Raw genomic sequence first — 26368 nt, forward strand, 5'->3', positions numbered from 1 at the left:
GAAAAAAAAAAAAAAAAGTTTTTCATCGGAAAAACTCTTACATGTTTAAGTCTGAATCACTTTAATATTCATGTCCCATAGGTAGAGAGGGTATCCTGAACTTCAAGATAAAGTTGAATTTGAATCTATAGTTGCTCATATCTATAGTTATGAGACATTTATCTCCATATCTTGAACACGTAGCTTATAGAGAAATGAGAAAATGCCAGAAGGGTTAAAAAAAAAATAACTTGGTTACATGTGTTGGCTCAACATCTGAAAAAGACCGTGTTCAGCCAGATCTAGGAAAATGTGCATTTCAATGAATCTGATCTGGATTTTTGCCAACCCTTTCTTTGGAAAATTACCTTAAGTGTTTCCTTTTGAGTTCTTATCAAATGAAAACAGAAAAAGGCAGACAACCAAAAGCAATAAAATGGTGATCCTGATTGTCTTTCTGCTGTCCTCTGAAAGAAGTGGGTCCTTTGGTGAAGAATTCAGGCTTCCATAAGTATACTTTAGGATTTGTGTGATGTTGTTGCCTAAAGTAAAGAGAGAATATCCACTCAGAACTTACACCATCTCCAAAACGCTTTCTTTAGTTATATAACCTGTTTTCTCACTTGGCGAATCCCAAGAAATGCCAGCCAGATTTGATGTCCAGCAGAGCAGGGAATGCAGGATAGAAAACACAAGCCAGTCCATTTTAGGGAGTCAGATGACACAGTAAAGGTCAACAGAGCTAGAACTGGGAGGCCTGAGGGATGCATAGGGGAGGTAATATAGTACCTGTGGACTGGGGAATAGCATTTGAAAAATTGTATGTAAATTTCTGCATTAGTGATTTCACTGACCCAAGATGAAGAAAAGGCAGTGTACTGCCATGACTGATATTCTGGAAGTGTTGCTGCCTTTATTTCCAGGGACTTAATGTCTACAAACCATAGAACTATGTAGTTTGGCCTGTTTTCCCATTAGAGAATTGCTACAGTCAAATCAGAGTTTAGGATGAAGAGATGAGTTGATATTCAGATGATTCCAAATTTATTTTAAATTTGACACTTTAAGTGCTTTTTTAAAATGATGTTTTAAACTAACAATACTTTTAGTTCTTTCTATTCATGCTTATTTTTTAAATGATTACTTTTATTTCAGTACAAATACAAAGATGGTTACCGAAAACAACTTGGCCATCACATTGGAGCCCGAAATGTTGAGGATGACCCCAAGATAATGTGGTCTATGCATGTGGCCAAGATTCAGAGTGACAGGGAGTACAAGAAGGACTTTGAGAAGTGGAAGACCAAGTTCAGCAGCCCAGTGGACATGCTGGGGTTGGTGCTGGCTAAGAAGTGCCAGACCTTAGTCAGTGACGTAGACTATAGACATCCCCTACACGAATGGATGTGTCTGCCTGATCAGAATGACGTCATCCATGCTCGACAGGCCTATGACCTCCAGAGTGACGTGAGTACTAGGACCCATTTTATATGCCACCGGTGACGGTGCTTATGATAGTAATGCACGGTGATACATAGATAATGGTCTAGGATTAGGCTGAGGCCTCAGAAGTAATAACATTTTTTCTCTCTGCCTCTCATTGAGTGTGTCTTACTTTCCTATAGGAGAGAACATGATACTATGAAGGTCTAATTGGGATTTGTATTTGAAAAGACATAGACGTGAAGTTTGGCTATTAAAGTTTTTCAGCCTTTTTCTTTCATTTTTTAAAGCAGGTGTCATAACAGCTTAAGTAAGACTTGCTTTTGTGTTTGATCTCACCAGAACGTTTACAAGTCAGATCTCCAGTGGCTGAGAGGCATCGGCTGGGTCCCCATTGGGTCTCTGGATTTGGTCAAGTGCAAGAGAGCTGCAGAGATACTGAGTGACAACATCTACCGCCAGCCTCCGGACCAGTTCAAGTTCACCAGTGTGCCTGATTCCCTGGAGCAGGTGCTGGCCAAGAACAATGCCCTCAATATGAACAAGGTGAGCCCCCAATTGGGGGGAAACTAAAATGGAACCATATATCCTTGAGAATATCTATGGTTAATTTAGTGTTTTTCGTTTTATCCAACTGCCATATTGTGTTTAGGGTTTTGGTTGCATTCTCTATTCAGTTACATTAGGATTGCAAAAATGTATGTGGGAATTTCTGCTTTGACATCTCTTGTGAAATAGCCAGTGTAAAGAATAGGATAGATGTTCAGTGTTCAACTTGTTTGCAGCCAATGAGAGTAATACATGGTTTGATATCAAGGTTTCTTTCTTTCAGGTACTTATCTAGGTGAGTATGAAACAAACAAGTGAGATGCAGATCTCCATGATATTTATCGAAAAGAAATCTAGAGAAGGCATATCCAGTTATATTTGCAGTTAATAAACCACTAACAAAACCATGGAAAGTATTTAATGTAGATATAGTACATAAGGATATTTGTATATGCTTAGAAAATAGTTGCTTGTAATTTAATTGGAGGTGATCCTGTAACAAAACACATACTTTTTCTTTTCATATCTTAGCCCATGTTTATATTTAGTGACAATAAGTATCTTGTAATTTCAAAGAGATCAAAGACTATTGTCATATAGCACACAGCATGGATAGCGAGCAAGGCTGGCTTTCAAATTTGTCATGATCTCTAAATTAGAAACTCCATTTACAACATTGTTTTTCTAATTCATTACCGTTTTTATCATTCACAGCGCTTATACACAGAAGCCTGGGACAAAGACAAGACCCAAGTCCACATCATGCCTGATACACCCGAAATTATGTTGGCAAGACAAAATAAAATAAATTATAGTGAGGTAAGACCATTTATTTTGGTTTCTTGATCTGACCTCATTGATTTTGTTGTTGTTGATGTAGTAGTAAAGTTAGAATTCTGGATTTAATTCTCATGTGCATCAGTTAGCTTAGTTTTATCTTTTTATGCCCATTACCATACCCTGAATATTTATGCCATCTGTCAAAAGGTAGATAGATAAAATGATACAGAAGTAAATACAAAAATGTCTCTATGTCAGGAAAAGGAAAAAAACTCCCAACTATTAATGATTGAAACTTATAATTTTAATTTAAAAATGATTATTATTTATCAGATTAGTACTTAAATATTTTGTGAGTTTTTGTTCAGTTACCTGTGAAATGAGATAAAAATACATATCTTAAAAATTTCTGTGGTGGCTAAGTAAAGTTGTATATAATATGCCCAGCATAGAGCCTGGCGCAAAATAGATGCCTATTAACCTTTGATTTCTTCCTCATACACTCTAGTTACCATACATATTAGATTTATCTACCATGCTCAAAATAACTTGTTTATTTACAAGAACAAAAATGAGAATTCTCAAATCCATCCATTTCAAAATTGCCTAAGGACAATACAATATAATTTTTATGTGTTATCTCCTGCCTCCCGAAACTTGTCATCACATATCTTTGTAGTCCAGAAATATTGCTGCAGAAACAGCTTCTTGCCCAATTGTACTTGCCAAAGTTAACAATTATCTGGTTTATCCAACAAGAAATTGATTTCTTACATGTTTGTGTGTCTTCGTTAAAAAAAAAAAAAAAAAAAAGGATTTTTTTCTTCAGTTTGAGAACATTGGAAAATTAAGTACTCATTTTCAAGACTTGACCATATTCAATCTCCTATCGGCATTAACTACTTCTGACTATAATTATGTGACCCTAAAGAAAAGGCATGTTTGTATCAAGTAACCATGACAAGTGAAATGAAGAGGATATGATTTCCCTCGCTCCAGCGTGATGAAGTAGACCAGCAGACAAGCCTAATCCTAAGTATTTGATTGCCCATGGTAATTTGAGCGATTTTTCTCTTGGCCACAGAGATTCTCTGTTGGTTTAACTTTTCCAAAGAAGTCTGTCTCACCCTAGACAGATGAAGTTAGTTTCTATCCCAAACTGTAATGATGCTTTTACCTTTCCCTTTTGTTCAAATGAGGTCAGATGAGATAGGTGGCTTTTTGTTTGTTTGTTTTCAGACTGAGAGGAAATTGAAGCTTTTATTTCTATAATTTTCAGCTGGATTAATTTTCTTTAAAATTACATGAGGATGTTAATTCCCTAAGGGCTGTATCCTGAAGATTAGATTTCAGAATGGCTCTCTTGAGTTTTTCCTCAACCCAACTGGTACCTTCATTCCATACTTAGCTCAATAAATACATACCAAATAAACAAAGCAACCACATTTTACTTTTTTTCTCTTAAATTCTCATTTACCTGTTCTATCTAGTTCTCTTGGGTAAATAACATACCAAACAAGGTTTAAAACGTGGTCTTGAATGGTAACCAAAAGTATTCTCTTCTTTGAAGCCCTGAATCTTTTTCAAATGTTGAAAGAATGAAATAAATTTATTTGTTTGGCCTGAAGACATGAGATGATTTAAACATATTTTTCCACTTATGCATAAGGACAGAGTCCTCCAAGGAAAAATATAATAGAGGAGCTATTTGGCTCTCCAGTTTCAAAATAAACATTTCTAGGAATTTTTAAGACCAAATACCCTTAGGATTATATCTCAAATGTATCAAATTTATTCTTATTTTTCACTTTAGCTTTTCCTTGTAAAATCTTATCCTGGGAAGAATGCAATTTGTCACATATTAATAATCTACATTAAAAACATACAATAACTTCCTTCTAGGACTCTTAGATCATTTAAAAATTAAGCACCTCTGCATCATATTTAAAATTCAGATATTATTCCAGTATTTTTAATTCAATCTAACATGAGAATGGGACATAATAATGAAGCAATTAGTTTTCATTATTGCTGCCACACTATTTAAAGCCTTGCCTTACATTTAAAATGTTGTTTTTTACAGCCTTTATACAATGACAAAATACTGAACATTGTAACAGGAAGACAGATAAAGCCCTAAAGAATCAAGGTCATTGTTTGCCCTTAAAACCATCAGTGGTTTCTGAGTCCCTTTTTCAGAACTGTCTACGGGTTCTGTGACTGTTTTCCTTGACTCAGTAACGCTTAGCAGAGGAAAGGGGAGAAACTGGGATTAAGAATTAAGTTACACCATCATAGACGGGTTTAAGAACTGTGTCTCTGGCGGCGTAAAGATGAGCTACCTTCAAATTTTAGGTGTCCTTGAGCTGTAACACGAAGTCTTTCCAATAGGGATGCTGGCTTGCATTGTTTTAAGCACTTAACATAGCTGCACTTTCCTGGTACCATTCTAAGTTACCTGCCTGGGAGGGCCCTGTGTTAAGGTGGGGTCCACTTCTTTCTTGGCCACTCTTCTTTCACTTTAAAACAAAAGCACTGATTAAAGGCCCAGAAACAGATGAGATAGCCAAATGCTACTCGTGTTCCTGAACTGGATTCTAGGTAGAAAAACAATATTGTTCTAATGGACATTACTAGGACAGTTGGTGACATTTGAATATTCACTATCTATTAGATAGCAGTATTATGTTAGTATTAAACTTCCCAAATTTAATAAATATACTATGATTGTAAAAATGACTTTATTCTTAGGCAATACATGAGCTTAAGTGTTTAGAAGTAGAAGTCATGATGTCTACAATTTATTCATGATTAGTCCTTATTATTGGAAATAAGTCATATACATACCACACATACACATAAGAGAAAGATGAAGTAAGTATGGCTAAAAAAAAAAGTGCTGATATCTGGGTAGCTGGAAGTTCACTGTACTAAAAACTTTTCTGTAGGTTTGAAGTTTTTCAAAATAAGAAAAATGCACATTTTTAAATATTAAAACATGCATTAAGATATTTGATTAGAAAAGATTTTATAAAGATTTTATTTCTTTTTTTTTTAAGATTTTTTTTTTTTTTTAATTTGACAGACAGAGATCATAAGTAGGCTGAGAGGCAGGCAGAGAGAGAGAGATGGAGAGAGAGGGGAAGAAGCAGGCTCCTCAGCAAGCAGAGAGCCCGATGCAGGGCTCGATCCCAGGATCCTGGGATCATGACCTGAGCCGAAGGCAGAGGCTTAGCCCACTGAGCCACCCAGGTGCCCCAAGATTTTATTTCTTAAAAGAAAAAAGAAAGGCATACCTGTGCCAGCTGATAATGTGATCCATGCCTGACAGTTTTAAAAAACAAAAAAACTGTGCCAGACAATGTAATTAATTAATATCCACCAAAACCTTTTTCAATCAAGGTATCATGAATTCCTATAAATCACAAAAATAACAAGATGTAATAAGTTTTATTTTTAAAAAGTATCAAAATGTGTATCTTATTTATCATGTTTTAATTAAAAAACAATATTAATTATTTAAAAATTTGTTTTAACACAATATAGGATTGGTCAAAATTTTTATAGGTGGCTCACAAGCAAAAGGGGCTGACTGCCTCAGTACAGATGATTTGTTTAATGCACTGGTTCTCAAACAATGTTCCCGTAGCACACCTGTGTTCCACGGTCTGTGTTTATCTGCCCTACCACAGAAAATGAACTGTCAGGTGGTTTTTCCGGTTTACGGAAAAATTTATCGAATACAATTTTTTCTGTTTTGTGCTTTCAACTCCTAAATCCTTGGTACCTGCTATTACTATATCTGCTAGCAGTTTTCAGCAGCTGACAATATGAATAGGGAGCAAATCAATATTAACAGACATTCAGGAACAGCAGATTAGCCTTAGTTCACTGTTCATTTTGCATATGTACTCACAGTGGTAAGTATTGTGTATTTTTATTTTTTTTTATTATTTTTTTAAGATTTTATTTATTTATTTGACAGAGAGAGATCACAAGTAGGCAGAGAGGCAGGCAGAGAGAGAGAGGAGGAAGCAGGCTCCCCGCTGAGCAGAGAGCCCGATGCGGGACTTGATCCCAGGACCCTGAGATCATGACCTGAGCCGAAGGCAGCGGCTTAACCCACTGAGCCACCCAGGCGCCCAGTATTGTGTATTTTTACACAATACCTAATGAAATTGTTTTTTGCTAATGAAATTGTTTCTAATTCAAATTTGGAGTTAAATAAATCAACATTTCATGGTCATGTTATGAGAAGAGCAAGTGCTGAACCAATCCAACACATTTGGAAGTTATTGACTTGGTGTCTAAAATCTATGAGGATTTGTCTAAGAGAATTTGCAATTTTAAAACCTGCTGAATGTAAAATTGTACCTTTTAAATAGCTTGGATAAATAAAAAGTAAAAGAAAGAGATTTTTTAAAAAGATTTAAGGCTGAACATATTAGTACAGTTAGTTTTGCATGCAAAATAGTCTTCTTTCACCAAAAGTACGATTTTAGAGTACAGTTGAGTACTGTATCTAAAAGCCATTACTTTTTCCCTCAGAACTGCTATCGCCAGGCCATGGAAGAAGCCAAGAAAGAAGGCTATGACTTGAGAAGTGATGCCATTCCCATTGTTGCTGCCAAGGCCTCCCGGGACATTGCCAGTGACGTAAGAGCTGATCACATCCTTCCCTTTGCTACCAACAGGCCAAACCCCCTGCACAGGGGATCGTAGCTGGAAATCTTTGTAGTCATCATCCATGGATCTGTAGCCCTCCATCTGAACTGCCTTTATTGTGTAGGCAAATAAATTGAGGATTTGAGACAGTAGATAACCTGCCCAAGATCACAAGCATCACAGAGACAAAACCTGGACTGCAATGTGGTTCTTTTGACTCTTGTTCTTTGGTGTTTGCTTAGTAAGATTGAGTACCTTGATTAAAGCTAGCTAGACATCTGTTGAGCTTCTCATAAAATCTTATAAGGTCTTCTCAGGATATACTCAAGACAAAGATGGCAGGAAAGAAGCAGGCTTTAACAGAGCTCTCCCCCATGACTTGAGGCAGGACAGAGAATAACAAAAAAGCTCTGTGTCCTTGGTGAGGGGTCCAGAAAATCAATATTCCTCTACCCCAAGAATGAAGACCTTAGATTCCTGGACAACTTCAATTTTAATCCAAATAGTAGAAATTGTTCATTTTTGTAGGTTTTTTTTTTAATCACGATGAAAGAAAACATAACATTTACTGTCTTAGCCATTTTCAGGTCTATAGCTCAGCAGTGTTAAGTGTACTCTCACTAATCTACAACAGCTTTCCAGAACTTTTTCTTTTGCAAAACTGGAAGTTTGTACCCATTAAAACAACAAAATTGGCTATTTTTAAACTACCCTTCTAGATTATTTGTGTAGAGGAAATTAGTTATCAGAATGCCCTAGAAAAAAAGATTAATAAACTTTTCAGTTGAATCCACCCACATGACCAACTTCTGAGACCCTGTTTATCACTGTAATTGAACTCAACTTTTCACAATTCACTTTTAAAAAAATTTATTATTATTATCATTATTATTTTTTATTTTATTTATTCATCTGACAGACAGAGACCACAGGCAGTCAGAGAGGCAGGCAGAGAGAGAGAGAGGGAAGCAGGCTCCCCACCGAGCAGAGAGCCCAATGCAGGGCTCGATCCCAGGACCCTGGGACCACGACCTGAGCTGAAGGCAGAGGCTCTAACCCCCTGAGCCACCCAGGCGCCCCTCAAAATTCACTTTTTAATCACCTTTTATCAACATACTTTTTTTTACCATAGTATAAAGGGATTGTGGTGTTCTTCTGTGGAAATGTGCAAATGAGCACAACATCCTCCTTGATGGGAGTGAGCATTTTCTAATGTGTGGCGTCTCAGCAGCACGGGATGAAGCTGCCCTATAGTCTTTTACTTATTTGAGAAAGAGAGTGAGAGCGAGCATGAGGGCACTGGGGAGAGGCAGAGGTAGAAGCAGACTCCCCACTGAGCCAGGAGCCTGAGGACATGGGGCTCCATTTTAGGACCCATGAGATCATGACCTGAGCTAAAGGCAGTCGCTTAACCCACTGAGTCAGCCAGGTGCCCCGAAACCCCCCTGGAGTCTTAAGGATCTCATCACAAAAGAGCCTCATCACAGAAAGAATGACAGGAAGTAACTCTTGGTGCTCCCTTCTTACTCACTGGTTTCTTTCTTTCAGTACAAATACAAAGAAGCTTATCGCAGGCAGCTAGGCCACCACATTGGTGCCCGAGCAATACATGACGACCCCAAGATAATGTGGTCTCTGCACATTGCCAAAGTGCAGAGTGACCGTGAGTACAAGAAAGAATTTGAGAAATACAAGACCAGGTACACCAGCCCAGTGGACATGCTTGGCATTGTTCAGGCCAAGCAGTGTCAGACCTTAGTCAGTGATGTGGACTACAGACATCCTCTGCACGAGTGGACCTGCCTGCCCGACCAGAATGACATCATCCACGCTCGGAAAGCTTATGACCTCCAGAGCGACGTGAGTACCCTGAGGATGTTTCTGCACGTCGACAGCAAATCTAAGACGTGTCCCTGCCTTCTAATGCCAGTGAACTGGAATATATTTGTATATTTCAAACAACCCATGATTAAATGTTTAAAAAGCATTTCCCACAGAAAGCACTACAATTTATTTCAGGGTTTTCTTTCCAAAAACCCATATGGAAAAGAGGGAATAAGATATATATAGGCAAATATATATAGGTGTATTTCTTTTTGGTGATTCAGGCTTGCTTTGCATGAGCTAGGTGAAACTGAGTTCTCGAAAATATATAGCTGCACATTTTTGGCTGAAGAGGTAGAATTGTGGATGTGGAGGGAAGTGGAAGAGGAAGTATATTATGCTAAGTCATTTTAATAAACGTTCATATTTTATAACTACCAACAGGGAAATACTAAGATATTCCTGTCTTTTTCAAAACTGGTCATTTAATTCCTATAAACAGTTAGTATGCACTATTGAGAGTAAAATAAAATGAATAATTAGGGTAATAGCTAATATAATTTCTTTATAAGACCCCATTACACACTTGATATTTTGTGATTGTGAAGGTGGATATAAGTATGTCCTTAAAGTTCTCATTCCACATACACAATGTAGCTATGTGCGGTGATGGATGTTAGACTTCTTGTGATCATTTCACAATATATTCATATACTGAATCATCATGTGGGGACTTGAAACTAATATATTGTTACATATTATATTCCAATTTAAAATACAGATCAAGAATGTGATTTGCAAGGGTTAACATTACTACATGTTGAAACTCATTACTGTAGTTGAATTTCACCTCTTTTCCCTTAAAAAAAAAAAAGCAAGAGGTGTTGTGACTACAACACTCACATAGCACTGGTCTGAGTGTGGGGTCTTACTGGAAGCTATTAGAGTGGATTTTCCAAAGCTAAAGAAGTTCTGCTTTTGTGTAAAAATACTATAATACCCTCAGGCACAGGTGTCTTCTAATTTTTATAAAAACTCTTTCACCATTCTTGGTACAATTCTCTGTACCAAAAAATGCTCAGGGAAGAACCTCGTTCTCAGGATTCAGTAATGCTTGTGAAGGAGTGAGAAGCTAGGCTGGGAGCTTTTATCTGTTCCTCTGTACTTTTGTATTTCTCTAACCATTTTGTGACAATGAATCTGAAAATTGAATTAGTAAATATGTTTCTTATCCATTGATTTGCAGAATTTATATAAGTCAGACCTTGAATGGCTGAGAGGCATTGGCTGGGTTCCAATTGGTTCCATAGAAGTTGTTAAAGCCAAAAGGGCCACAGAGATACTGAGTGATAACATCTACCGTCAGCGTCCAGAGACACTGAAATTCACCAGCATAACTGACACTCCGGAACAGGTGCTGGCCAAGAGCAATGCTATGAACATGAGTAAGGTGAGTTTTTAACCCCTTACTGTTAGATCGAGGGATTCACCATAGAAGAGGGTAAAAAAATCTGGCATGTTACTGCATTCCTATAATTCCTTTAGGATTCAGGATACCTTCTAGAGTGGTTTTTCCAATATACTACCATAGTCACTTACTAATACTTCAAGATAGTAAACTACTAAAAATACTATGTGCTGTAATTATTTCATAATTGCAATTTAAGTACTGCAACCCAATTATACATTTCAGAATTGTTAAAGAATTTTAATAAGGAACAGTAACAACTGAGTCAGTGAAACAGTAAACTAGTAAGCTAAATACTCTTGGAAATAGTAATTTATCTACATGAAAGTAGGAATTTATGCAGCTTTAGTCATTTCACTTCTACTTTGTTTAGAGGAAAGGTGACACATAAAGGAAAAATATGAATGTCAAAGTAATTTTTCTCATCCTTTCTTTTTTTCACAGCGCTTATATACTGAAGCCTGGGACAATGATAAGAAAACAATCCATGTCATGCCGGATACACCAGAAATCATGCTTGCCAAACTGAACCGCATAAACTACAGTGATGTGAGTACATTGTTGATCATATAATGAACAGTAAGGCAAAAATGAGCAATTGTTTATTATTTCCTTAGTGTCATGTTTCAACTAATTTATTATACGTTGGTAGAAGAGAGTTCTCTCTTTATTCAGTTTTGTCTTGTGTGGTAGGTCCACAGTGTAGACTGGCCTTTTAGCAACTGGATATCAGAATGGAATGCTTATGAAGAACTACTTCAGTGGGACTAATATTCCTTTTGCCTTCCCCTACAGTGTGGGAGTCAAGTAATTACCTGATTAAACAGTTACTGAGCAGGAATATACTGAATTGGAACCCAGTGCATTATCATGCCCTGTATTATTCTGCTGCTTCAGTAACATGCTACCATTTAGTGTTCTTTGTAAGCATTGTTTCAGGCATCTCTGGACCAGCATTTTCATCAGGGCAGTTATTCTGAAAGCCTACTGTACAGATTGACTGTGGTCTGTGGAGATAGTCCATAGCAAAATGAGAAAAAATAAATACAATACTTGGAGTTTTTCTTAAATCCAAATATATTTAATTTGAAAATAATGTCCTTATTCTATCTTCTTCTGTACTATTAAGATGGCCTTTTTTTTTTTTTTAAAGATTTTATTTATTTAGTTGACAGACAGAGATCACAAGTAGGCAGAGAGGCAGGCAGAGAGCCTGATGTGGGGCTCAATCCCAGGACCCTGGGATCATGACCTGAGCTGAAGGCAGAGGCTTTAACCCAGTGAGCCACCCAGGTGCCCCAAGATGGCCTTTCTTTTATATAATAATGGTGATAGTAGTTATTTTTTTTTTTAACATGTGCTTATTTCGCAAAATGAAATTTTGGCAACCACATGCTGATCCATATATTTTTTAAAATTTAGCAATCAATAAAATCCCGAAGTTTCGAACATGTGCTTTAAAGGCCTTAAGCACCTATGAAGCAGTTTTGTAGAAACCCATCCTCACACTTGATTTTGTGGATTTCTTTCTACAGTTTAAATGAGGACAGGGAAAATTTAATAATAAACAGCTTTATTTGTTATGAAAAAAGTAATGATTAATGACTCTCTTTTCTACAGAAACTCTATAAACTTGCTTTGGAAGAGTCCAAGAAGGAAGGCTATGACTTACGTTTGGACGCCATCCCAATTCAGGCAGCCAAGGCTTCAAGAGATATTGCTAGCGATGTAAGTTGATGTTTTTGGAAGAGGCATTTCTTACTCAAAGATGTTCCCAAATGGCAGCTTTTGTCATTTTTCTTGCCAGAATTTTGGTTATCTCCACAAGTCTCAGTTTCATGTAGTGATTCCCCCATATACAACGTTGCAATTAAAGACAAAACCACAAGATACTGTGTCCATTATCCCTGTTAATCAGTCAGGGTCATAGAAGTATAGTCTTTAAAAATGAGTGTTTTATACACATTAAAAACGGGTTCATATTTTTGAATCTCAGAAGTTGAGCAGCAATTGTAAAAACATTGAAAGTACATCTAAGTCAGCCAATAAAAATGTGAATTCTTCCCCACTACTTCTATCCATTTATTCTGGCATTAAAGGAAGACTCGATGATGGATGTGTTTTAGAGTTTTGTTTCATTCTTTGTAACTTTTGATGAGGTTCTCCTACAAGATGCCCCTAACTGGTTCTATGGACAAACTGAGAAGTAACCGAAGCTTTTTCTCAGCGCTCACATGTCTCTTCTCTGTATCCCTTCCCTTCTCATGAAAAACATCTCTTGAAGGTGTCTAATGTCTCATTTTGTACCAGAGCTTCTTAGAACCCAAATCCAAGCTTTCTCCTGGAAGTACCCTGTGCTGTAGACTTCTGCCTAATTCCTTCTATAATCAAAATGTTTTCTAGAGAAGCCCACACAATGATCATCTCACAGTAAAATGGGTCATCTTATTCTTAAATTTTAAAAGTATAGAATATTAAACCAAGGCATGACTCTGTCTTGGTAAAAGTTCAATGACATAACAGGCTAATAAGTGAGATATTTTATGGTGAGACTATCTAAATGTAGCCCATTCTTTTGTTCAGGGCATTCAGTATAAATTCTAATGATAAGAGATATATTCTAAAATATCCTTAACAACACATTTTTAGAAAAAAAAAAGTCACATCCTTTAAGTAGATGTTCTTTTATTTATTTATTTTTAAAGATTTTATTTATTTATTTGACAGAGATCACAAGTAGGCAGAGTGGCAGGGAGAGAAAAGGGGGAAGCAGGCTCCCTGCTGAGCAGAGAGCCCGATGCAGAGCTCGATCCCAGGACCCTGAAACCATGAACTGAGCCGAAGGCAGAGGCTTAATGAGCCACCCAGGCGCCCCAAGTAGACGTTCTTTTTAGACTGTACAAGATGTTTTATCTTTCTTTGTTATGTAATCACATATAATAGAGGTAGTGCAGTTTAATAGAAAGGAAAAATATTAAGAACTAGTATAATATTAAGAACTTATGATATCATCTTGAACAAATCACCTAAAACCCTTTTAGGCTTTAGGTTTCTACTTTGTAAAATGGGGTTGATAATATTAACCTTTCTCTTTCACACTAGGAAAAGAAAAATACAAAGAAGAAATGTGTGTATGAAATTATAAAGTGTAGTATAAATGAGATGCTCTTAACATTAGACTCATATCCCTTTTCTTTTTTCAGTACAAGTACAAGGAAGGCTACCGCAAACAGCTCGGCCACCATATTGGGGCCCGGAATGTTGAGGATGACCCCAAGATAATGTGGTCGATTCATGTGGCCAAGATCCAGAGTGACAGGGAGTACAAGAAGGACTTTGAGAAGTGGAAGACCAAGTTCAGCAGCCCAGTGGACATGCTGGGGTTGGTGCTGGCCAAGAAGTGTCAGACCTTAGTCAGTGACGTAGACTATAGACATCCCCTACACGAATGGATGTGTCTGCCTGATCAGAATGACGTCATTCAGGCCCGGAAGGCATATGACCTTCAGAGTGATGTGAGTGGGTCTGATATTTATCAGCATGTGTTTATTTCTGTTATGTTCATTTGAAGATTTAAATGGCTTTATTAAGGAGTTCATGGATGGGGCAGCAATCCACCAAGCAAGTAGAGGGTAACTCCAAAGAGTTGTAAAAATACAGAAGGTTTTTATAGGAAGGAGGGTAGAACAAGGAAGTTATTAGCAAAAGAAAGGAGAGGATTGTTTCAGACAAGGTCACCTTCCCTTAGGAAGAGGAGAAGGAGGTCTTATTAGGTGAAGTGCCTTTTTTGCTTTGGGGATAGAGAGGGTCCATGTGACAGATAACCTCCTTGGTGCTGACCACATCAGCATATGTTTAAAAGATTTTTTAAAGTGATTCTAACTTTTTTGTACCATGGAATCTTTTGGCAATCCTGTGAGACCAGGGACAGCTTCTCAAGATAATGTCATGAAATACGTACAATGCAGTATATATGTTTCAGAAGAAATTGATCATATCGAAATATGGTTATGAAGATATTGAACTGAATCTATGATGTAATATGCACACTTCTTAACACACTAAATAAAAGATCTAGCACTGGGTGCAATAACTAATTTAATTTCAAAGAAGTAATGAGCATAAATATTTCAGGATGCCTGCAACAACTGTAATAGGACATGAAAATATTTGTGATTTTTTTATTGCTGACAAAGTCTCACATAGTGCTAATGCTACTATGATCTGTAACCTCTACTTAAATTAAAAAAAAGGTTCTATTTCAATTAGAGGTTAATAAAAATAAAGATATCATGTTTTTCCATTCAAGTTCATTGATGTCAGGTTCAGAATTGTTGGTTTAACATACCCTAATTTTCCAAATGAATTGATTGCATTATTTTTCTGACTGCTTCAGTTAAAAGAAATATCTATTACTTGTGCAAGGAAGTTTAAGAATGAACTATACATATTGAGACAATTTTTCTAAGAAGCTGAAAACAGCTCTTTAGAAATATGTGAGGCACTTTTGTTGTCAGCTGGTAGATTGTCCTTGGAACTCAAATGCTACCTCATTGGTATAGTAGCTCTTTGTTTTTTTGATCAAGGTCTGACAAACAGCCACTTTTGAAAGAGTGATAAACATAGTGACATTGTAAAGTTTTCTCCAAAAAACATACAAACAAAAAGAACTATTACCTTTATTTATCAGAAAAGTTCTCCTTTGGCCAAATATTTAAATTCAAAGAAAAATGAAGAAGAGAATAAAATATTTTTTTTACTTGAATAATAACACAAGGAAGGGGATTGGGGGTAAGATAAATAAGAGTAAACATACATGTACTCTCTGGTTTAGAAGCATGTATATAGAATCACATGAAAAAAGATACCATTTTTGTCATCCCCAGAAAACACATGAATTCAATAGGTGGTCAGCTGGTAGCATTCATCTTTATGACGTATGGCTAGTTGTGAAGACCACTGCCCCATGGGATAGGAACAAGCAGTATTCTGACAGAATATTATTCCCACACAAGGAGGAATAGGCAATCAAATCAGAGAATGCTTTTTATCAGGTGGCAGTCACTAATTTCCTTAAAATGGTTTTACATCAATGAAATGGATTGCATATTATTAGATGTTACAGGTCCTTAGTGTATGTGCTGCCAAAATGAGCACAGATTTTGTCTTAAACCAATAAACACTGGCTACCTTCAGGGACAAAGTGTTTGGCTAGCTAGCTACTCTTCACCAAAGTAAAATCAGTTTTGTGGGTCTTCCCAGAAATTCACACAAGTGTTATACATTGTCTTTCTGTGCTAAATCAAGATCAGACACCAGGCTGTCAAGGTGATATTTGACATTATTTCGTCTCCAGGCTATTTACAAGGCTGATCTCGAGTGGCTGAGAGGCATTGGATGGGTGCCCATTGGCTCAGTAGAGATCGAGAAGGTGAAGAGAGCTGGAGAAATCCTGAGTGAAAGGAAGTACCGCCAGCCCGCAGACCAGCTCAAATTCACATGCATCACAGACACCCCGGAGATTGTCCTGGCAAAGAATAATGCCCTGACGATGAGCAAGGCGAGTATCTACCTCCTTCCATTTCCTGAGTCACACTTTCCATGTCCTAGGCTCATAAAGTGAGAAATGCCCACAAGCCTTTCCAGAGAAAGGAGATATGATGGGCCTGATTTTCTCTCCAATCTTCAGCAGCGCATCTGTTTGATTTTCTGTTGGTCCTGCATGTGCTTCTCAATATTGTATGCCCTAGTCGTGTGCATGAGGAAGCATAGCCTGGGATAAGGTCTGTGGAATAATGCACATACTCTTCTGAGCAGTGATATGGGGACATCCACCCATCCATTGGTTTTCCCTGTACATTGTCCTCGGCAGAGCACACTCCCACCCTTGACTTCTCTTTATGCACCTTGTAAGAAATGTATAGCCATCTAGCATTTTGTTCTGAAGCTGGGAAACACAGTGCTTATAGCAGTGCTGGCAAACAACTCAAACTAGTTGCTTGGTTTCCTCTTTCATATTCGTTTATGGAAATCTACTTCAGGAAGGGAGCTGCTCCTGTTGCTTTTAGTATCATTACACAAGATAGATAATCAATTCACTTTTCCAGAGTTCTAGCAATCTGTTTATTGATACAGGGCTATTGTTATCTAATGGATAAGTCCTTAATATGCACATTTTAGATTGAATTGAACTTAACTAGAATTCTTCCACACCTGCTGGGACATCTGCCAGATACTCGGGTAGTGAGGTAGTGAGATTATGCTCAGTGCAGAATAGGAAGTTGACTCTCAGATACCAAACTCCAAAGCCTAAAGTACTAAAACTCTAGAAAATCCTTTTTTTTATACCATAACTATCACAGCAACCACAGTAATAATAAGAAACACCATAGAATCTACTGAGTGCCTACTGTGACTCAGGCATTTTACTTATGTTATGGTTAATGTTCAAAGAACACTCAGTAAAAACATGATTATCTCTCTCTTAGAAATGAGGGATATAAGGTATTATGTACCTTTCTCAAGATTACACAGCTTGAGCATAGTGAGGTTGGGTTTGAATATGGGGTTAACTCTGAGGTCTAGGGATTTCTACTGTATCATAATTCTATAGCCATGTTCCATCCTTGGAGGGTCTATGAGTAAGCTTGAGAGTCACTGGAAGAAAAGAATTCATAATCGAGACCATTCTATCACTTCATATTAGCTATGAAGCTACATTATGGCAGTTTAAATATTTAAGTACTATCATGTTTCTCTTTTCCCAGTACCCTTTTGCTTCCCTCACCTCTAAATAGCCTTGAAAGACTTTTACACAGTAAAATGTGTTAAATTTGAAAATAATTGTCTTGTATGGGCTCTAATGAAAGGCTTACTTCACTTCCTCCATAGCATTTATACACAGAAGCCTGGAATGCTGACAAAACCTCCATCCATGTGATGCCGGACACCCCCGAAATCCTGCTGGCCAAGAGCAATTCTGCCAATATCAGCCAAGTAAGAGGTTTCCCAATGGTCTTTTGAGGCTTTCTAGGATTCATTAAAATACTTTTTCCACCTTACAATTTCTTGTCTGGAATTGGCCTATTAACTTTTCCAAAACACTTTTATTTTTCTGTTGTGTATTACCCTCCGCCTAGAAACTTTACACCAAGGGATGGGATGAATCCAAGATGAAGGACTATGATCTGAGGGCTGATGCCATTCCCATCAAAAGTGCCAAGGCCTCACGGGACATCGCCAGTGACGTAAGTTCTCTCCATCCAGCCCTCTTCGGTGTCACATGGTTGAATGGTCTCTGTGAGGCTAGTGGGACACATTTCTCAATTGTTTCCACGTGTGTCCCCCACTCCTGCTTCCTACTTTCTAAGACTTTGTCCCTTTGTTGTTGCAGAAAAGAATAGCACAGTTTGGAATTGTAGCTAAGGGCTACACCAGTGAAGATATGTGAATATACTACAGTTATGCTTACAAAAGTGTAAAAGAGTTTAAAGTTATGCAGAGATGCCAAAATGTTTGCCATATGAAATTCTTACCCATTTGCTTGTGGGTATTCATGTTTTCTGTAGTTGTCAGCATGCGTATGCCTCTTAAAATTGGGTTTCTAAAAACCCTCTTAAAATTGGGTTTTAAACCTATATTTCTCTCATTTTAGTACAAATACAAAGAAGCATATGAGAGACAGAAAGGCCACCACATTGGAGCACAGAGCATTGAAGATGACCCCAAGATTATGTGTGCCATACATGCAGGGAAGATTCAAAGCGAAAGGGAATACAAGAAGGAATTCCAGAAGTGGAAGACCAAATTCAGTAGCCCAGTGGACATGTTAGGCATTGTGATGGCCAAGCAGTCTCAGACTTTGGTCAGTGACGTTGATTATCGAAATTACCTGCATCACTGGACGTGCTTACCTGATCAGAACGACATCATCCAAGCAAAGAAGGCCTATGAACTGCAGAGTGACGTACGTAACACAGACTTTGGGGAAGATGGAGTAAGAGGATGTAGGTTGATTAGTTGTCCAGACAGTGCCTCTGTGGACCCTTCTGTGGATAGACTCATGGATTGTGTGCACTGCACACCCCTAGGAGGGCACCACTCCTGTTGTTTAATACATAATCCATAGTTAGGGGTTATGTCCTGGGAATCCAAGAATATAGATGAAGAACCTCACTTAGGCCATGTCTTGTATCCCCTGGCCTAGATGCCAGACTGTTTTCTTCCTTTCATCTGTACTTTCTGGCAGGGAAAATAGATTGCAGACGTACATTAATTATCAGTATTTTTAAAGTATCTGCCGCTACTGTACTACAGCCAATACACTAAACAGAGTTTCCTACAGTCAATTACTGTAGGAATAAAATGGAATGAGATTCAACAAAATTTCCTTTAAAAATGCTTTCAGTTCTATAACTTTTTTGGAAATGTCAAATAATTATGAAATTCAGCATTATACCATTTTAGCACCCTTCACAGCTAGTACATGTAAGTATGCTTTTACAGATGACTCTGTCATCAAAACTAAAACCCCTGAGTCCTATAAAATCTCAGCTCCTACTTTTTGGGAAGCACCATGTCCTGTGCTTATCAGTCCCTCACTCCCACAGACTTTACTTTTCAATTATGAGGTGGTGTGTCTAACCAGGGAACATTATTTGTCTCAAACCTTTGTAGAGCGTGTATAAGGCAGACCTGGAGTGGCTGCGTGGCATTGGCTGGATGCCGGAGGACTCTGTAGAAATGAACAGGGTGAAGAATGCCCAAGACCTGGTAAATGAAAGACTTTATAGAACGCGGCCAGAAGCCTTGAAGTTCACGTCCATTGTTGACACGCCGGATGTTGTCCTGGCAAAAACCAACTCTCTGCAAATAAGTGAGGTGAGAACCATCCTATCACCAGCCGTGCCTTCTGTGGGACTCTGTTCTCAGATGACGTCATCCAAACCGAGCACGTGGGCAGCGCCTTTTGGAAGATTTAGAGTGACGGGAGCAACTCTAAGAATCTGTTGGCTAGTTTGGTATAGGCCCAGGCAAAGTAGAACAAATACTTCTTTAACTCCTATTAAATTCTAAAACCCGTAGCATAGTGCTGCATTTTAAATGGTATAACGTATTGGTCAGGGTGCTCCAGAGAAATAAAGCCAACAGGCGATATAGGTATATATAGATACAGGGGTGTGTGTGTGTGGGTGTGTGTGTATGTGTGTACTATGCATATATGTATATATATGTATATGAGAGATGTACATAGGTCTATAGACTGTATGTGTGTCTACACACACACACACACACACACAAAAGAGATTTATTTTATGGAATTGGGCCATATGATTCTGGAGGCTGGTGCATCTATAGGCTGCGGAATAGGCTGGAAACCTAAGGAAGAGTCATAGCTCAACAACAAAGACAGTCTGCTGGCCAAGTTCCTTCTTGCTCCGCGGAGGTCAGACTTTTTTCTCTGAAGGCTTTCAGCTGACTGGACAAGGCCCACCACACTACAAAGGGTACTCTGCTTTACCAAAGTCTGCTGGTAACCTTGTCTATCTCATCAGAAAACTATCTTCACAGAGACATCTATAATGACATCTGACTAAATATTTGGGTGCTGTGGCCTTAACACATAGTTACCATCACAAACATTAAAAGAATTTCTCCAGGTTAGTTTCTGAGGCTTAATGTTTCAGATAGCCACTATTAATGTAGTATTTCCCTTCTTTTCACAGAAACTATATCAAGATGCATGGAATAAAGATAAAACCAATATCACCATTCCTTCTGACACGCCAATCATGCTGCAGGCCCAAATAAATGCCATGCAAATCAGCAATGTAAGTAGCATAAATATGAAGTGTAAATGCCTTTATAGGACAATACATGTCAGCCCGGGGGTGGTATAATGACAAATTACCTATCTTAGAGATTTGTACAGCTATTGGTGCTACACGTTTTCTCCTTAGCTCCCATTCCCGATGCAGTATGAATGGAAATTCTCTCCTTTAAACATTAGTTTAGATTCATGGCTGAGTCCCAGGACTGCAAAGAATTGGGATGTCTGAATCTTACTGGGGTCCTCCCTTCAGTCTTGAAAGCATTGTTCTATATCCAGTGTCCACAACTCTTTCATCATATATGAATGGAGAATAATGGAATCCCTAGTTAAATTTCTCTTGAGGGATTATGATGTAATGGTTTCTTCTATCTTTATAGATTTTTGATTGATCCAGAAGTGTCTTGTTTGACATTTCAAGCCATTAGAAAAGCAAAAGGACAGTTTTAAATCCTATCCAAAGAGTAAGGTACATATAAATATCTATGTCACTTCCCTTTAGCAGGGACCCCTGAAAAGTCAGAAGACAACATTAGGAAAAATTAAATCTCACTGGACCTTTCATGGTATCTTGATGAAGGTTTTCTAGCTTCACAGTTGATTCTTAGTTTCCATGTGTTATGTGGTGGGGTATTTTCAGATGTGTACCATATTGTGATGAAGACAAATATTCAAACATTTAGTAGATCTACAAGTTTAGCTTTAAAACTTTGGTCAGAAGTATCCTGCATTACATAAAGGAGATAGCCAACAACCAGAAGAAGAACTCAGAAATCACTGTTTTTCCTTATGCTGTCTTCATTTAGATCAAGTCATATGATTCATTTTTTTAGTACTTTGAGTATATTGACTTATTTTCAAGTTTTGTAAACCTGTGTTTTCCTTCAATAGAAACTTTACCAAAAAGACTGGAATGAGACCAAGCAGAAGGGCTATGACTTAAGAGCAGATGCTATTGAAATCAAACAAGCCAAAGCCTCCAGAGAAATTGCCAGTGAGGTACAGCCTCTATTTCCTTGTGTTTTTTCTCTTCTTACAACAAATGTAGTATTTTTTTTAAATTGGGGGGTTTTAAAAATCTATGTAAAAAATTTCATTTTGTTTTGCACTATGAACTTTCTCTTTTTAAATACATTAAAATGGAATGAAGCCCATTAAGGTTAGTATAGATGAGGTACATGTATAAATGATTTCTAAGTCATTTCTAAGTAGAAGTAAGAAAACATGAAGAATCTATGCAAAATTCTTGGGAAAATTCAGGAATCAATATATTTGATTGTGACCAGTGTCATTTTATCCCTCAATTATTTATGGTATTCTTCATAAATGTAGATCATATTTGAAAGTTTCATATGAGACTTAAGACTGAAATCACATTACATATATAAGATTTTATACTAGAGGCTTATGTGTAATGCTCTCAGTAACCTTTTGAAGTTCATTTAATAGCAACTTAAAAACTTAGTCAAAATGGGACGCCTGGGTGGCTCAGTGGGTTAAAGCCTCTGCCTTCGGCTCAGGTCATGATCTCAGGGTCCTGGGATCGAGTCCCACATCGGGCTCTCTGCTCAGCGGGGAGCCTGCTTCCCTCTCTCTCTCTGCCTGCCTCTCCATCTACTTGTGATTTCTCTCTGTCAAATAAATAAATAAAATCTTTAAAAAAAAAAAAAAAACTTAGTCAAAATAATTGTTCTACCAAGCTCCCTACCTCCCACCTCCAGCTCCAAATCTTTAAGCAACCCTGTTCCCCTTCTCTGGGTTTTCCTCTATTTTTTATGTCCTGTATCCACCTGTTTCTTCCCTTTTATTTATCATATTTATCTCTAAAAACAATAGCCAATCTATAGTATCTGCCTTATTCCCAGCTCTCTCTCCCCCTCTTTTGTCCTAACTATTCTGTGTTATCCAAATATAGAAAAGAAATAGACACTATCTTACTCTAGTACTAAGATACTTATGACAGGTGTGGGCAAGATGGAAACTCTTGTCCCCAGGCCTTTTGTTGTCATCTGATTCAAACCAGCAACATTGCTTTCCATTCCTGTGAAATACACACCTTTTTTTAAATCTGTCTCTAAAACCACACAAATAGCCTTTTCCTGTCTGAGGGATTGTTAGTACTCTTGGGGGACCATCTGACTTAATATTCCACTTTCTAGGCAACTTTGGAGACCATGATTACACCCACTGTGTCTTATTTTCCACATCTGAAATATGTGATAATAATAGTATGTACTTCACAGAGATGTTGTGAAGATTAAATGAGATTGTACTTGCTGCTATGCAACTATTTTTAAAAATTTAAGTGATCTCACATGAATCAACCTAAAACATTTGAAGCACTCATAATAGTGTCTGGCATATAGTAATTGCTCAGTAAATGTCAACTATGATTTTTTTTGTAATTACTCTTATTCACCATACTATTTCCCTCCTGATTTACTCATGCTCTCTATCAAACTACCTATCAAGGTACCATACTATTTCCTCCTGCTTTACTCAAGTTCTCTATCAAACTACCTAAAATGGCCCTATCCATTTTCCTTAAAGTGAACTGAATTATGTAATGACTGCCAGTGTTGAAATAAATTTTTATTAAAGTGAGAAGAATATTCTGAAAACAATAAAAAGTCCTCTTACTATGTTATTTTCATATGTCTTTTTATCTGATTCTTCACAACCTTAGTACAAATACAAAGAAGGTTACCGTAAGCAACTGGGCCACCATGTGGGTTTCCGCACCCTGCAAGATGACCCCAAACTGGTATGGTCTATACATGCTGCCAAGATCCAGAGTGACAGAGAATACAAGAAAGCTTATGAGAAGTCTAAAGGAATTCACAATACGCCATTGGACATGATGTCGATTGTTCAGGCCAAGAAATGTCAGGTCCTGGTTAGCGATGTTGATTATCGCAATTATCTGCACCAGTGGACATGTTTGCCAGATCAGAATGATGTGATCCAGGCTAAGAAGGCCTACGAACTGCAGAGCGATGTACGTATATCATCACCAGGATCTTGGGGAGATGTATCTGTATATCATCGTGGTGTATTCTCTAGGGACAAAATTTAAGTGGTAATCTTAATAGAACCTAACATAATCTGTACATTTCATCGTAGTAGAATAATTGTGGAACATTTTCTGTCTTACCAAGGATTCCTTCTCATGTGGCTAGGCCTTTTTCATGAAGACAAAAAAAAAAAAAAATCACTCTCCTAGTCTATGTAATTAGATATAAAATTTTAGTTCCAGTTGTTTAAACCCATTACATTTGCCTGATTGGATAGCTAAATTTCTGAAGCTAATGTGAGCATAAGGAAATGTTGGATTTCAAATTTATCTGGCACATGTAGGAAAAATGTATATGTATATGTTTGTGTTTTTATATAGAGGGGTATATACAGATAAAAGTATATATCTTTTCCTCATTGTACATATATCTAAAGACATTATTTTCCCAAATTCTTACAGATATTATTCTCAGTAGTATAAAAAAGGGCAGATTTCAAATGGCGAGCACAGAAGCTCAACCTTGTATAAAAACAAAATTATGTGCCATTGCTATCTGTCATCCCACAAGTGACCCTTGTCAGCACTGCTCCAATTCCTGTAGGATATTGTGAACTTCTCCCAGTGATGCGTGCCAGGGATGTAATACCCAAACATTAATATTTAATGTTGATTCTTCTATTTCATGGGTTTGGCCACCCAGCTGATTTGAATAGAGGGAGTGTGTGGTCTGCTGGCATTGTGCTCTCACATTTTTGACTCTTGGGTACTCTGTGGTCCTTTCCTTCATGCAGAACGTGTACAAGTCAGACCTGGAATGGTTGAAGGGTATAGGATGGTTGCCAGAGGGTTCTGTGGAAGTGATGAGAGTGAAGAATGCCCAGAACCTCCTGAATGAGAGGTTGTATCGTATAAAACCTGAGGACTTCAAATTCACCAGCATTGTCGATACCCCTGAAGTCATCCGGGCAAAGATCAATGCTGTACAGATCAGTGAGGTAAACTGGGTTGATGATACGTTTGGACATATTGAAGAAGTTTCCATAAGAATTTTGACTGTGGACTTTAAACTGCTGATACCAGCATTAGAACTTTGAACATTTGTGTATCCAGATAGAATTTCATATACTCAATCAAGTACTAATTCACATTTCATTTACTTGGATGACTCTTTGGTCACCATATGTGTGGTAGGCTCTTTATATTCCACAGACTCTGATACACACTTTGAATATATTTTGAGGTCTTGCTTATCATGCAAGTCCACCAGTTAATACCATGGTCACAAAACTGCCACCTTTTTATTGCTTTTCAATCATGAGGTAAGTTGAAATGTCCAGGGGTGGCCCCAGTATTAGATATTATGATAGTTATTTGGACCAAGAAAGCCAGGACTCGATTAGTGATGTGAATTATTGTAGTTACCTGAGATGTGGGTTTACCTGCCAGAGAGTTACTAGTGACTTAATGAAAAAGGATCATTTTACTACCATATTTGTGACTCATTTTCCATTTATATTTTATCACATATCAATATATTCTTCTTGTTGATGTCACTATTGGCATCTTTTAAGGAAAAACACAAACGAAGGGGTGCCTGGGTGGCTCAGTCTGTTGAGCATCTGACTTTTGATCTCAGCACAGATCTTGACCTTGGGGTCATGAGTTCAAGCCCTGTGTTGGGCTCCACACTGGACATGGAGCCTACTCAACAGAAAAACAAAAAAAAATCTGCACAAATGAAAACAAAATGATCTACATTTGTGTCTGAGAATATCCAAAGAGAACCTTTAGTTGTACCCATAATTTTATTCATGTAGTAATTGACTTATTTACTTATCAGCCATCCTTCCCCCCCCCCCCCCCCTTATTACCAGCCATTATATCGTGATGCCTGGGAAAGAGAGAAGGCGAATGTGAATGTGCCAGCTGACACTCCAGTGATGCTGCAGTCCAAGATCAATGCCATACAGATCAGTGATGTAAGGAACTACACATCCACTTGCTTTACACAGTATTTTTTGCCTAACTGAAACTAAAGTTGATATACTCCAGAGGGAATTTAGCCAAAGGCATTTCCCTACCATTCCTTTTTTTCCCCTAGTCTTTAAACTAATGCTAAGTGCCATGTGCACACACACACGTGCATAGGCACACATGTTATGCATGTGTGTATATAAATAGGTATGTGTGTCCCTATCTTTGTGGGAAGGAAAAATCCACTGGTTTCACAAAAAACACAACATAAAAACATATATATGCAAGTATAGTAGTATTGGGTTCTCTTTTTAGTGGCCCATCAGTGATTTTTTTCCTTTTAAAGCCAAACGAGATATATTTTTCTCATTTTCACATGCTTTATTGTCTCCTAATTTCTCTCTTGAAAAAAAAAAGAACTTTATTAAATTTCATTAAAACTTTACTGAAACTTAATTTCAATATGAAACCAGCCTACTTATAAATCTTAAGAGGAGGCTAATTTTCAATGTATCTTAAGAGATTTCCTTAAAACCGTCAGTAATGCTGACTCAGTGGCTCCCTCTTCAGATTAACTGTGGCATTGCAACCTCTCTTGGCAGAAACAATATAAGCAAGCTTGGGAAGATGTCAAGATGACTGGTTATGACCTGCGGGAAGATGCCATACCAATTCAGCACGCCCGGGCTTCCAGGGATATCGCCAGTGATGTGAGAGCTCCTCCTTTCCCAGCCTTAACGAGCACTAACTAATAGACGACCCATGGAAGTTAATACTTTTCTAATCTTTAACTTAATTCCCCAGTAATACACTTAAGTAGAATGGAGAGCGTCGGGATTAG

At 37.7% G+C, this 26368-nt stretch overlaps 1 protein-coding gene across 25 annotated transcripts in view; it reads left to right on the plus strand.

The window, feature by feature from the left end:
• The window catches only part of NEB (nebulin), a 207739-nt gene that overhangs the window by 97154 nt on the left and 84217 nt on the right, over positions 1 to 26368 (plus strand). For 23 of the 25 annotated variants that reach the window (XM_013051923.2, XM_004743838.3, XM_004743843.3 and 20 more), the window contains 20 exons: positions 1135 to 1446; positions 1765 to 1968; positions 2686 to 2790; positions 7300 to 7407; positions 8965 to 9276; positions 10487 to 10690; positions 11153 to 11257; positions 12329 to 12436; positions 13912 to 14223; positions 16065 to 16268; positions 17600 to 17704; positions 17848 to 17955; positions 18363 to 18674; positions 19385 to 19588; positions 20434 to 20538; positions 21429 to 21536; positions 23224 to 23535; positions 24345 to 24548; positions 25428 to 25532; positions 26130 to 26237. In XM_013051923.2, the coding sequence (XP_012907377.2) occupies positions 1135 to 1446; positions 1765 to 1968; positions 2686 to 2790; positions 7300 to 7407; positions 8965 to 9276; positions 10487 to 10690; positions 11153 to 11257; positions 12329 to 12436; positions 13912 to 14223; positions 16065 to 16268; positions 17600 to 17704; positions 17848 to 17955; positions 18363 to 18674; positions 19385 to 19588; positions 20434 to 20538; positions 21429 to 21536; positions 23224 to 23535; positions 24345 to 24548; positions 25428 to 25532; positions 26130 to 26237 (3645 nt within the window). The remainder of the gene's footprint in view (positions 1 to 1134; positions 1447 to 1764; positions 1969 to 2685; positions 2791 to 7299; positions 7408 to 8964; positions 9277 to 10486; positions 10691 to 11152; positions 11258 to 12328; positions 12437 to 13911; positions 14224 to 16064; positions 16269 to 17599; positions 17705 to 17847; positions 17956 to 18362; positions 18675 to 19384; positions 19589 to 20433; positions 20539 to 21428; positions 21537 to 23223; positions 23536 to 24344; positions 24549 to 25427; positions 25533 to 26129; positions 26238 to 26368) is intronic. The other 2 variants (XM_013051920.2, XM_045066814.1) reach the window with 2 other exon arrangements.

This window comes from Mustela putorius, unplaced genomic scaffold, assembly GCF_011764305.1.
Source record: "Mustela putorius furo isolate JIRA1106 unplaced genomic scaffold, ASM1176430v1.1 tig00003869_pilon_pilon_pilon, whole genome shotgun sequence".
Taxonomy (NCBI): Eukaryota; Metazoa; Chordata; class Mammalia; order Carnivora; family Mustelidae; genus Mustela; species Mustela putorius.